The sequence below is a fragment of the Trematomus bernacchii genome, unplaced genomic scaffold, assembly GCF_902827165.1.
Source record: "Trematomus bernacchii unplaced genomic scaffold, fTreBer1.1, whole genome shotgun sequence".
Classification (NCBI taxonomy): domain Eukaryota; kingdom Metazoa; phylum Chordata; class Actinopteri; order Perciformes; family Nototheniidae; genus Trematomus; species Trematomus bernacchii.
This window is the reverse complement of record NW_022987714.1, coordinates 12540357-12553975: the sequence shown is the minus strand read 5'-3', so window position 1 is coordinate 12553975 and position 13619 is coordinate 12540357. Positions and strand designations below refer to the sequence as shown.

Below are 13619 nucleotides of genomic sequence, written 5' to 3'. Positions count from 1 at the left end.
TATTTTTTTCTTTTTGAAATCAACCTGAGTTGTGTTTTTGTATTCAGCATCAGACACCCAGCTGGGCAAGTTAGTTGAATACACATTTGTATACTACATCAATGTTTTACTATGTAGCTCAAGATTAGCTCCTAGTAATCTAAAATTCATTACAGAGCAAATACATTATTTTTCAATGGCATTTTCCTGTCTGTGGGAAAACAGTAGGCTCTGTAGAAACAAACTGCACTTCAAAGTGGCAGTTCACTTAGTACACATCAACGCAAGACATCATCCTGTCAGCACAGAATCAGACAGGTAACAAAATACGCTGTAACACTACCGAACCTGGCAACTCCAGAAGTTCCTCAGCCAATCAGCGTCCAGCTGGTTTGAAGCGTGCTTAGCTGAACGCGTCTGCGAGCAACAATCGAGCGCTGTGACAATCAAGTGGACCGCCTAAAAAGTTTGTATTTTCTATGAAATGTAACGCCAGTCAAGATTATGATGATACTGTAGCGATAACATTTATCAAACTAGTCATATATATTTCGCCAACGTGAAATAGGGGATCTTTGCTTTTAGCTATCTAGTTTTAACGTGTCTGAGCTAATGTGTGCTAGCTAATTGGCTAACTAGGAATAGCCAAAGCTTTCAGAACGGTTATTTTGTCATATTGTGAACTAATTTCCCCCCCAAGTGAATTTCCTTCCAACCATGTAATGTTCACTGCTCTTTACAAAGGTACATGTACGAGATGGGACAACATAAGGGCGCTAAAGGAGGAGGGAAGCCCAAGCAAAAAGCAACGAAGCAGAAAAGGCTAAGTGGTAATGACAGCGCTGGTGCCGTGGGAGATGCGATCAAGAACAGGTGAGTAGTGTGTGAGAAGGTAAAGATGGATAGCTGAATGATATGCTGACAAACACACTTCAGCTAGCACTTATTCATTAATCAATCAAGTGTCATTATACAATAAATGACCTGTATAGTTACCCTTTCATAGTTGTCAAGCTAGAGCAGCTCACTAATAATATATGAATATGACCTGACTGCAGCAGATGCAGCATCTGTTCAGCCTCAGCCAAGGCCAGACATCAAAGCAGTTTTTTTGCAATGATCCTGCAAGCAGCATTGCCTTTCATGTTGTTGAAATGTGGAGACAAGTTAATTTTGATTTAGAAAATAAAGATAAATCAGATTGGAGTTTGAGAAATAAGGCATTATGTGTTATCAAAGGAGACAAAACTGTTTTTGAGAGAGAGTGCTAAGTTGGCTGAGCTGTCAAGAGGGCCACTGGCATGACTGCGTGCATTAATTTCACAGAGTACAGTGGGTACTCCATCTTCATATGAATACATTAATTTACCTTGATATCTGATGCGTTTATTACCATGCATATGTGAGCAGACAAATGAATGTGGAGTGATCTGTCATTGGATTGTGTAATTGATGAGAGCAGGGAGATGAATAGACACCTGTAAGCGCTCCTGGCAGCAGAGCAGGCAGCTTTGTGTGACGGCTCGCCTCTTGTTATTTCATGGCACACTGACTGAATTACTGATTAAGGTTCTACTTGTCCTTATCAGCTCTGAGACTCAGGGAAAACATTTTCCTGAGCGTGAAAGGGCGTCTTGCTTTTAAATGCTGTACTGCCTTAGTGTGATGCTCCAAACTTAGAATTCTGAATAAAAGTAACGTAGCTGGGGAATAATGCTGTTTATCTTCCTGTTATATCTAACCCTGAAGGATGGGAAGGTCAAACTGAAAAGAAATATGAAGAAGCGATGTTTACAGTGAGAACAGCTGTGAGGTCCGTGCAGAAAGCAGAGCAGTGTGTATAATATCACTCAGTATAACAGGCCTACATTACTCTCTGTATTTGTATGCTGTAGTTTAGTAGATATCTACAATATTTTTCTAAGACCATTTAGTGCTTCACATAATAAAATACACAACGGCTGTAGCCTGATTATGATTTAGGAGCTGTAGGTGTGTGTGTGGTACGGTGTGTAGGTGTGTGTGTGTGTTGTACAGTGCGTAGATGCGGCGGACAGACAGGTCTCAGTTGGTTTGGTGTCCTATGCTTACTTTTAATACTTGTAAATACAACTTTTGGCCCGTAATTTCAATTCCACATTTCAGCGACCAGAGAGGGGGGGGGGATATATCCAGTCTCTGATTGTGTTACGTTATTATGAGAGTGCTCTCATACTTGTTTGATTCTGAAATTGTATATATTTATATATATGTGTGTGTATGTGTCTGCATCTGTAGCCTGTTATTGTCTCATTATACCGCACTGTGAATGAATTAAAAGTAAATATATAAGTCATCATGAACACATCTGTCCATCAGACAAAGTGCTGTGCCTCCTGTCATCATTAACGGAGGTCTCTTTAAAATGACCGCTCAGAGGAGAGGAGTTCTCATTTCTCTAACCGCCTGCTGCTTCCACTCCTCTCTCCTCGGTTCCCCTCCTCGACTCCTCCGCTCGCATCTCCTGTGGGCGGGACTAAGTCTCGAGGATAGGAGTCGAGGAGGGGAAATTAGAGAATTGAGAAGCCTTTATAGTGTTGTCTTACTCGAATGATTTTAACCAATATATGACCAAATGCTCTAACATGAAAGTGAAAATCCACCACATCTTATGTGGACGTCAATTTGGTTTTGATAGTAAATCTAGTCATTTGAAATAATACATACCGTGGTGCTGATTCTATAGAGTTGTGTAGGACAGAGTAGTAAAACCCTGGAAATTAGTTAGCGTGGTTCCACTTCTAGTTCCTGGTTAGATGCCTGAAATAAGCTCTGTGGTTCAATTAAATGTTGTGTTGGGAATAATCATGCTGAACAAAATGTCCACGTATCATAACCTTGTGTTTGCCACAGAACCTATGATCTGCAACATTTCAAAATCCAATTGAAAATTCCCATTAGCTTGTTGAGGCAGCCCTTGTGATGCTAACTTAAGGATCAGCTTACAAAAGTATGTAATTCCTGCACCACTTTATTTACAAAGAAAGCTGAGTCCTCTTGCGGGCCGTGCCTAGATGTACCAAGATGCATTGCGTTGAAGCTTTGAAAGCTCATGTATCCTCTTGCACATCTCAACACTAAAATACATCCTCTGCACATTTTGATGTGCCCTTTTATGCGGTTGGAAACGTGAGTTAGTCTGCTATAAAAGCAAAGAGAGAATATCAACTTTTTGTTATTTAGAGACTTGAAATCTAAGTTAAAATAGCCTGTTGTTCTTCCTTGCATCAATTAGGCAATATGAAGTCACATGAAGGCACTGTAGGAAAAACAATATCTTCCACAGCTGTTAACTCAGCTTTCTGAGTCAACACAGCACACACTGAGGAGCTTATGTTTTAAACACATACATGTACATTCAAACGTATTGGACATCCACTTGAAAAGTGTCTACATTTCCCTTTAAGCTTACACTTTACTGTATCTAAGTTAGGGGCCTTTTTTCTGTCATGTCACAGTTAAGAGGGAGAGCTTTCTCCACAGTCATATTTCTCTTTACTGCTGACGTTCTGCATTACTAACAACTTTTTCCCTTGCTCTCATTTTCATGCCTGTCCAATCTTGACATCCTGATGAACAGTGCAAAGTCACCCAAACCTACACAGAAAGGTGATGATGAAAAGTCTCCAAAGAAGGTAAATCACACATTTTCTTCTCTTCTCTGCACACTACACAAAGTTGGATGTGGCTAAATCTGACCACATGATCCTACTTAGTCTGAGGCCAATTTTGTACATCTTGATGGAAATGTGGTGTCATATTGACCAGGGTAGGGTTGTGATGTCCATCCATGCTCTGTCTGTAATTAGCACCAGGGGGAAGATTCCTGCCCCAGTTACCCACTGACCCCAGCTCAGAGCGTCATCATAGCTGCAGTTTGTTCAGCAGCTTGTCATACTAGATTACCCCTCTGCTATTATAGACCCCCATCATTCGTAGGGAATATTTATATGCATGCCAGTTCCAGGAAATAGGGATGTTATGATCTTACTCTTAATTTAATTAAATTATTCCAGCATTCTGGATAATTACAGACTTCATGTGTGCATTTTTTTTATCAACAACTATTTCCAACACATGCCATAAACTACCTTTGTTAATTTTGTTGCATTACAGTTGTGCTGTGTTTAATGTAAAGCATGTCCTCCCCTCAGGTCAAGTCACCTAAGACTGAACCTGTGGAGTCAGCCAGCGGTCTCAGGTAGGATAAACTCATCATACCAGTAGACTGTCTCTTTATAAAAGGGCCGGTTTATGCTTATTTTCATGTTCACAGTTGTATTGTGTGCCTCTTCTGTGACATATTTACATGCTTTAATGTTCAAAAAGCTCTTTATTTTTCTCATACTGCCTGTGTTGCAGCACCTCTTTTCACCCTCTGTCTGAAACCAGAGCCCAGTCTGCTCTGATTGGTTAGTGGTCTGACTCTGTTGTGATTGATTAACTGCTAAGAGATGTTCCGCCCCTTAGCCTTTCACGTACAATGTGTTGGAGCGCTAGCCAATCCCAGCACGGGTGTTGCATAGTGATGTTGTTGATGTTGTTGTTGTTGTTGTTGTTGTTGTTGTGTTGTTGTGTTAAGCAAAGGAGTCAAATTGAGGTGTTTCAGGCAGAGAAACTCTCTCTGGAGGGAACTTTGGGATTTTAGCCTTAGCAGCCCATTTACATGCACACAAACCTAAATAACACACTACTGGAAAGGGAAAACCACTAAAAAGCATAATAGGGCCCCTTAAAGGCTGGGATGATAAACTGACAAGATACAGTGGCAATGAAATATCCAAAATCTTACTGTTTTTTTCTTTGTTTTAATCCCTCCTGAGTTTGATGGAAATGGTTATTGCATTTAGATGTTTGAGGGCCCTGGATGGGAGCCATTCCCTTTGTATAGAACGTGTTGAGCTGTCTCACAGAAAATGTATTTTACCCTGCAATGAAGACAAATATATGCTGCTTGTCAGGAAGTAATAAATGAGAATGCATGGTTTGAATAGTTTGATGCTCAGCAGGGTGTTTCTGGGATGACGATTTTGGCCGAAGGCCTGCTGTGTCAAATCTGTCTCACAGCACGTTTCTACTGAGCTGTTAATGGATTGTTTCCCACACGTGGACCCAAACCGATGTGACAAAAGACATTTTAAAGGAAATGTTGGTTAGAAAAAGTGCTAAATTCTGGCTTTTTATGTTTCCCCCATAGGGATTATCTTTTGAAGAAAGGCTCAGGTGGCAACTGTGCTAGCTGAGTAGGTTTCATGCAGGGAGGAAAGTTAGGGGCAGCAGAGTTACAGAAGAAACATAAGGCTATTAGAAGCACTGACCGTAAATGTCAATGGACGCAGTGACCCAACCTCCTTTTGTGTAGCTTTTTATGGATTGTGCTCAGTGATGCAGTATATCAAAATAACATGACCATTTCTAAACACACTCTTTTTTTCCTTCTCTCCACACTGAGCACTTGAACTCAACAGCTTGACAACAGCCCACACTTAAGAAGGACTGTCTCAATCCCGTGCCCCGCCTGCCGCTCCGAGTCATTTAATATAATATCTGCTGATGACAAGTCCAGTTCCTAGATTATACAGTTGCACAGTGCACTCTTTAGTGTATTAAAGGTATTCAAATTGATCCAATATATATGCTTGACAATGGAATGGCTCTGCAAACGACTTCACATAAATGAGGTAAATAACATAAATAAACAGTCTTATACTGCGTAATGCTGTCGTTTATGTTTGGTCGTGTTTCTCCGGGCGCAGAGTGCAGCACCTGCTCTTACACACACAGGAGCTCAGTGTAGTAGAGGAGAGACGAAGTCTTAAACCCTCCCGTTGGGGATTCGTGCTGCACTCGTTGCAATGCTGGGCATGAATGCTGCTCGACTGAAAACAGCTGTGTGACAGCTGACGTTAAGCAAAGGATCGGATCAGGCTGATGCAGATCATTTAAAAAATCGCCTTGATTGGCCCTGATACCAGTCTATGAAATCAGACTGGATCACTACTCTAAAGTTAGCAAAGTAAACAAAAAAGAAAACATGGAGAGAGTTTGACATTGGCGTCTCCCAAATGTGTAATTTCTTTTGAATATAAAAAGAACTTTGGCTCAAAAGTAGTTTGCCTACTGCGAATGTTAAGAGCATTGATGTGTCAGCATGAATGTGACCGTGACACATTGTGACACCTGGAGGCAGGCGGCAGGGTTTCTGCATTCACATGTCATATTAAAAAATCCCTCCGTCCCCGATGGGAGCTGACGCACAAAGCCTTATGCAAATGGCACCTGTTGAAACCAATTTACTCAATGTGTCTGTTTTTGGCCCATATTCTGCTGCGCTTAAATGTTAAAAAAAGGAAGATTTTTACTTCTGTCAGCACGATGTCTTCATGAATAAGGACATGCAAGTTGGAATAAGCACTCTAAGTATGAATGCACTTGTTTGTGTTGTGTAAGTGTAGTTGGCACTGAAATCCCAAATAAAGTTTTCATGCACTTAAGAGCTGGGTAGAAGAACACTTACCATGTGTATAGCAAAAGGGCTTAACATTAAAATTGCACTGGAGTTGCTGGATAAATGCAAAAGTAGAAATATAATGAAAATGAGAGGTGATGGATCCAGTGATGACATGAACATGTAACCACCTCTCACCGTCTTTTCTTTTTCTACTCACCTGGAGTTTGTACAACTGCAATCATTAATGTGACTATTCACAATAGTTTAAATTCAATTAAGACTTACCTTGCCTTTTATCTTATTTTTAAGGGGCCCTATTATGCTCATTTTAAGTTTCATATTTGTAATTTGTACCTATACTCTGACATGTCTCCATGCTTTAAAGGGGACCTATCATGCAAAATGCACTTTTGTACGTCTTTTATACATGAATATGTGTCCCCGGTGTTCCAGGGAACTCACCAAGTGTCAGAAAACACAACCCTCTCTCTTTTCCTCCATACCCAAATCTCTAAAAACGGGGCTGCAACGGATCTGATAAAAACTGATCCAGATTTGAACATTTCACTGACGTCAGGACGGAGGAGCTGACCTATCAGGGGAATGAGAGGTTGCCGTGGCATGGTAACAGCATGGTAACACGACGCTCGTAACTCGGCCCCCTCCTTTGCAGGGGGGCGTGGTCAGCTGCAGCATGCAAAGACAGGGTGGAGGAGAGCAAAATAGAGCGAAATGGGGCATGGCTAAAATGCATGATCTGTTTGGTATTTTGAAAAAGAAAACGTATAAATATAGGGCCTCTTTAAGAATTAAAATTCCCGTGACCTTTTTGCCCTCTGTTTTATCCATTGAAGTCCAAAATGTATTTGCTAAAGAGGTAAATCAAAGCTAAATCCAAACTCAGCTGTGGTCAGAGAGCAGAGAAACTGGGAGAAGGCTCATTACTCTCAATCTAAAGCCAGCAGGGGTCGGCCATACTGTAGTATGTAGCATACTAAGTGTGTAGTTGTTACTTTAGCTGCCTGTAATTAGGGTTCAGTAAAAGCAGCAGTGGTGACTCTTAATTTGTTGATTTCCTAATGTGAGCATTTCCCTACCCACTGATTCCCCACTCTGCAGGGAAATACAAGCTTGTGTAATTTCCTTTTAATTTCTAATAGCTGTAATTATCTCATTATCATTACTGTGTCGGTAATGTTCCCTAATTAAGCATAATCATGTGTGATTTCTTGTGGTCAGTGTTTTGGCTTTGTGTGCTTAAGGATATTTTCTCCCTCTATTCCACATGGCAGGGTTATTTTCTTCTTCTTCTTATTCTGTAGCTGGCAGTGTGGCAGACAGCTGTGTAAAAGGGCCATTAAGTTTTTATTCTTCCTTGTTGTTAGCATGTTGAAAAGGGGCTAATTCAAAATCAACAGCCTCCAAGTCGGCTCTTCTAAGACCACATTTAGAAAAATACACAATAAAATCTTCAAAATATGTTCGGTCAACTGAAATGAAAGAAATGGGGATCGAAATTGGCTTAAATTGTAAATATTTTTACATTTTCTAATTTAAAAAAAGTGTTACCGTCACTAGAGTTCAAAGGGTGACTGTTATTTGACTCCATGCTTCAAAGCTACAGTCTGTTATATGCTGTGTGTTTTGAAATATGGCAAGATAGATTTACATTACAAGGCATACTCCTCATTATTAAAAGCAACCATTAACAATATTAGAGTGACGACAACTTAATATGTCCTCTCTTAATTTTTGGGGTTTAGGAAATCGGTGAAACCGGAGCCACAGGATGATGACTTTGCTGCAAAGAAGAAAGGCATGAAAAGAAAGAGGATTAAGGATGAGCCCGTAGAAGGCGCTTCACACTCCACTGCTACACCCACGTAAGTGTGATCAGCTCTTTAAGCCGTGGATTGGCCTGGAAGGAAAGCACTTCTTACTTGTAGAAAGTTGTTTTGCTATCTAAAACACATGTTGATGTTTGATAGTTTATCAGCTTCCCGTCTTCCTTTCTTCTCCATATTGTGTTAGCTATAGGGTTGCTCAATTCATATCATTGTTTTTCAAAATATCAATGCAACCTAGGGCAAGATTCAAATAGCAGGAAGCACACACTTTGTTAAAGGCTAAATAAGAATAAAGTATTGAGGTGCCTAATGGCGCGTTTCCACTGCAGCACCGAGCCCTGTTTAAGAGAGCTGTGACGTCGGCGGCCCGTTTTTGGTTGCGTTTCCACTTGGCCTAGTTCCGGCTAGCGGGTCCTAATTCACAGTTTTTCTGGCCCCATAAAATCGTGGTTCTAGGCCTAGGGCAACCAGGCTGAGTCGGGCTGAGTATGCTAAACTAGAGAGAGAATCGCTGGCAAGGGGGCTACAACTACAACAAAATGAACATATTTGACCGTGATTTAATTGTAATACACGTTTCAAAATGATGCCGAAGTAACAACATACTGATACCGGTTAGTAAAAACCATGAATTAATGCTTTGACAAGTCTGCAGACAGACGGCAGGCGAAAAACCTTTTTAAAATGCGCGTTGTCTAATGGAGATCGGCTAAGCTAACGCAGTGTATGCTCCGACCGTCCACACTCACAACAACGGCCTATACAGACATAAATAAACCAGTGACTGTACTCGCCATGACACAGGCAGTCTGTGGTTTGTACTTGTTTAACTTTTGTCTAGTTTCTGAACATATATGAGGAGCTGTGAGCTCTGAGTGCTAACAGCTAACGGCTGTGTTGTTTTTCTGGGGTTCTCATTGAAGATGACGTCACGGCTCCGCCTACACTGCGTTACTATAGATACTACCCCAGTTCCTAAACTGTAATGGAAACGCAGCATAAAGTGAGCCGGTCCTAACAAGGCTTAAGGCCTAGCCATACCGAGCGAGAGCCGTGTAGTGGAAACGCGCCATTAGAGAAATGGTACTCTACAGCAGGGTTGCAAACTCTCACGCATCTGGCGTGTGACACACGCTTTCACTCTCAATCTCACGCTCTCACGCTGCCCAAACTATTCTCACGCCAAAAGCAAGAATACCGAAGACTAGAAACGGTTTTGAAAACTTTTGTCACGTAGTGATCGTCTTCTCAATAGAACATCTTTGATAATGTCTTCTGGCCAATCAGAATCACGATAACGGCGTGGTGTTGTTGCAGGAAGTCCCGACGGAGAATACTTTTGCGGTAGTACATCTCTATACATCGATACAACATTACGTGTTGATAGAAATCAACACGTAATGAAATAAGACCCCACGGTTTGATGATTGATAGGTGTGTGTGTGCTGTCTTTCATTTTGACACACAGAACAATGGGGGCTATCCACCCTTATCCACAATGTAAAGTAATTCACACAGCCTCTTCCCTCTTCTGTGAGGAGCAGCAGGTTCAGCTTTCAGAACAAAGTAACAAAAAACTAAAATGGCATTCATTTTTTTAAATATGTCGTGTAGTAATAGATTTATTTATTTTTCTTCTCAAGAGAGTACCAGAATGTGTATTTTATGTTAGTATTTAAAAAAATCTCCTGGGGGAGAAACCCCCCTGCAGGGGTTGGGTTTTCAGCATGTCAACTCTTTCACCTGTGGGGAAATTGCAGGATTGGCTCCAGGTCGCCCTTTTTATTTACTACAAGACAAATGTGCCTTTTTATTTCATACAGTTCAATTTGGATTGAGACAGGGAAATAATCTAAACCTCACGCGTGGCGTTTCACTGTCGGGGGGAGCGTGTATGTAATTACATTGCAAATACTGACTTGAGCCCCACCACTGTATGGGTTAGCCCTACCATAGATTACGCAACAAAAATACTCTGGAGCCGCAACTGCCGACCCGTTTTGCGCATGCGCAGATCTAAGATCCAGTAGAAATGATAAAAAAGTAAAAGTCTGCTGCTTATTGTTCTACTAGGCCAAAATAGAGTCAAAGAGTATATGAGAGTGAGAGTGTGTTAATTAATATATTTGGCAGTTTGGAGTAAGTCTATAGATTTGTTTGTGTGTGTGTTTCATGTATAGGCCTCTCACGATAATTAATTTAGTTGGATACATTTTCCCGGAAATTATTGCGATAAACGATAATATTGTCGGCACCGTTGTATGACCATTTTAGACCACTGACATAATGATAATATATAATAATAATTCAAGTACATCCTTTCAAACTGCTAGTCACATCCTCATGTAAATGGCAATTTATCGAGGTCAGAAAAGTTATCGAGTTCATTTTTATTTATCGTACGATAAGTCAATTAATTGTTTATCGCGACAGGCACACAATAAAACAGTGGAAACAAACATGTTTGACTTTCATTAGTGAATGAAACTGTGTGCCCTTTATAGTCTGTGTCCATTATTGTGTATTTGTATATATTGTATATATATCCTATATGCTAAGGTCCCGCTGCTGACACGATAGCAGTCATTTCGTGCGCATATGTGTAATTAAACCGAATTAAACCCATGATATCAAAATCTCACTCCAGCCAGGTACCCAAAGTTGGCAACCCTGCTCTACAGTCTTAAGAAAACCTCTTTGTTTCGTATAAATCCTCTATAAAGGGAAAATATTCTGCTCATTTTCAGTTTCATAATTGTATGTTGTGTCTCTACTGTGACATGTTTACATGCTTTAATGTTCAAAAAGAGCTTTTATTTTTCTGATGCTGACTGTGCTGCAGCACCTCTTTTCACCCTCTGTCCAGGGTTCCCGCGGGGTCTTAAAAAGTCTTAAATCTGATAATCTGAATTTAAGGCCTTAAAAAGGTCTTAAATATGACCAAAAAAATAAGAAAGGTCTTAAATATGATTTAGAAGGTCTTAAAAATGATCGGATTTGAAAGGTACTTCTGTGTTGCGATCGCGTCTAAATGTGTTTTGGGGGAAATGTCCGGGCTGCAACGTAACCAGTACGGTAAGAGCCTTTCAGTTCCCCCCAACAATTTGTATTGGAATAAATCAACATGGAACCAGTAATCACTAACTTTGTTTCCCCCGGCCCCTTATTGGAGAACACCCAGCTAGTAACCTAGCAAGCAAGCTTCAGCTAGCGGCAGTCAGAAACTCATGTATCTTAGAATCTACTTAAAAATAAATATGGGGAAGTGTAAGTTCAACCGTATTTGGTTGGAAAACATCGAATTTAGTACTTGGTTGAAACCAGTGGAGGGAACGTGTTTGAAGCCCGCTGCACCTTTTGCAAAAGAAATTAGCGTTTGTTTTGCTAATGCAGCGTTAGCTAGTGCAGCAGCCCCCGCAACAACACCGGGGGACCTCCGGGCGACGTGTGGGTACGTCGTCAACCCTAAAAAAAAAGCGGAGGGTGCTGTAGACCGCTAAATACCGTAGCTAACACCAATCATACAAAACAACAGCAACGATGAAAGATTGTAACCTGCCAAGGCAGGCAGAGGCTCTGAATATAGCTTCTGTCTCTCCTCTCCTCCTCTCGTCTCTCTTCTCCTGCCTCTCTCCTCTCTCTCTCCTCTCTCTCTCTCTCTCTCTCTCTCTCTCTCTCTTTCTCTCACACACACACACACGGGCTGCTCGATTATGGCAAAAATCATAATCACGATTATTTTGGTCAATAATTGATATCAAGATTATTAAATACGATTATTCATTGACTTTGAAAACATCCATTTATTGAACTTTAAAACAAATAATAATTTGAACAGTATCTTTTTAACTGTTGATTACCCTGAAACGTATAATTCAACTGCAAAACCAATACAAAAATAAATTATACATTTAAATAAATAATATCAAAATAATAAATACCAATAAACAAGATCAACAAATATTTTGGAGCGCACTTCCACAAGCTATTAAACATATACAAGTATGATAAATAAATTAGACTAAAATTAATTAGATCAAATATGTTGTAGTGCACTGTCACAACCTAGCAAAGCAAAATAATTTCGTAATTGTGGCAATTAATTAATATTTTAATCGCAATTACGATTTTGGCTTGCAACGATTATGAAAACAATATAATCGAAATAAAACGATTATTATTATTTATTTTTTCAGTTGAATTATACTTACATTTCAGGGTAATCAACTGTTAAAAACAGACTGTTCATTTTCTTTTCAATAAATTGATGTTTTCAAAGTAAATGGATAATCGTTTTTAATAATCGTGATATCAATTATTGACCCAAATAATCGAGATTATGATTTTTGCCATAATCGAGCAGCCCTAGTCTGTTGTGATTGGTCAACTGCCTAGAGATTTCCTGACCCATAGCTTACAATGTGTAGCAGAGAATTTTAGCCTTTGCAGACCCTTTACAGGCACACAAATATATATAACACACTGCGGGAAGAAGTGTCATTCTACACGAGTCAGTCAAAATGTTTGCAATTTGTCATTGTTTCCAAATGATGCACCTCCAGTAAGTATTATAATTATAACTAACTACTAGTATTCTGTCTGTCTTCTGGGTGCCTGCAGATCAAAGAAGAAAGATAAGAGAAATGGGCAGGAAGAAGAAAGTGCTGGAGAAGATCAGAGAAATAAGTCAAAGAAGAGAAGAGAAAAGGTAAACCACTCTGTCTTCACAAAGTCATCTGTCTTCATCAATAATACACCCCTCTGCTTTATGAAGTTTGACGGAGTTTGAGTTGTTTGAATTCACATGTCGAGTTTTTCTCGGCACAGGCGGTAAAGAAAGAGGATGGAGAGCACCCGGTGTCCCAAAAACCTAAGAGGACAAAAACAGAAATCATGGAGGCGAGGGTCCAAAAGAAGGAGGACGAGGAGAAGAGTCGCTGGAGATGGTGGGGGAAAGACACACACATTCAAACACAAACTACCCGGGGGGTTAACCGGAGAGCTTTCACTCACTTTTTTTCCATCATCTTGCTTGCTGTCAGGTGGGAGGAGGAGAAGTATGAAGATGGCGTGAAATGGAAGTTCCTGGAGCACAATGGACCCTTCTTCCCCCCCGAGTACCAGCCTCTGCCAGACAACGTTCACTTCTACTACGCTGGTCAGTGGAGCACGGAAGTTAAATGTGTCAGAAAGGGTGATTGAAACGCGGTTGAAAGGCTTTCTCCACTCTCCACATGTCTTCACTCATGACTGCAATTTTGAAATATCTTTGTACCTCTCCGCTGCTGTAGAGTCTATTCAAA

The 13619-nt window shown here is 40.4% G+C and overlaps 1 protein-coding gene across 1 annotated transcript in view; it reads left to right on the top strand.

Moving 5' to 3' along the window:
- The first annotated feature begins 302 nt into the window (after window positions 1–302).
- Window positions 303–13619, top strand: part of zgc:173742 (DNA topoisomerase I, mitochondrial) — a 39113-nt gene continuing 25796 nt past the window's right edge. The window contains exons 1-8 of the mRNA XM_034141191.1: window positions 303–445; window positions 724–852; window positions 3599–3653; window positions 4173–4219; window positions 8233–8352; window positions 12937–13024; window positions 13144–13262; window positions 13359–13474. Coding sequence (XP_033997082.1) covers window positions 728–852; window positions 3599–3653; window positions 4173–4219; window positions 8233–8352; window positions 12937–13024; window positions 13144–13262; window positions 13359–13474 — 670 coding nt within the window. The 5' untranslated portion in view covers window positions 303–445; window positions 724–727. The remainder of the gene's footprint in view (window positions 446–723; window positions 853–3598; window positions 3654–4172; window positions 4220–8232; window positions 8353–12936; window positions 13025–13143; window positions 13263–13358; window positions 13475–13619) is intronic.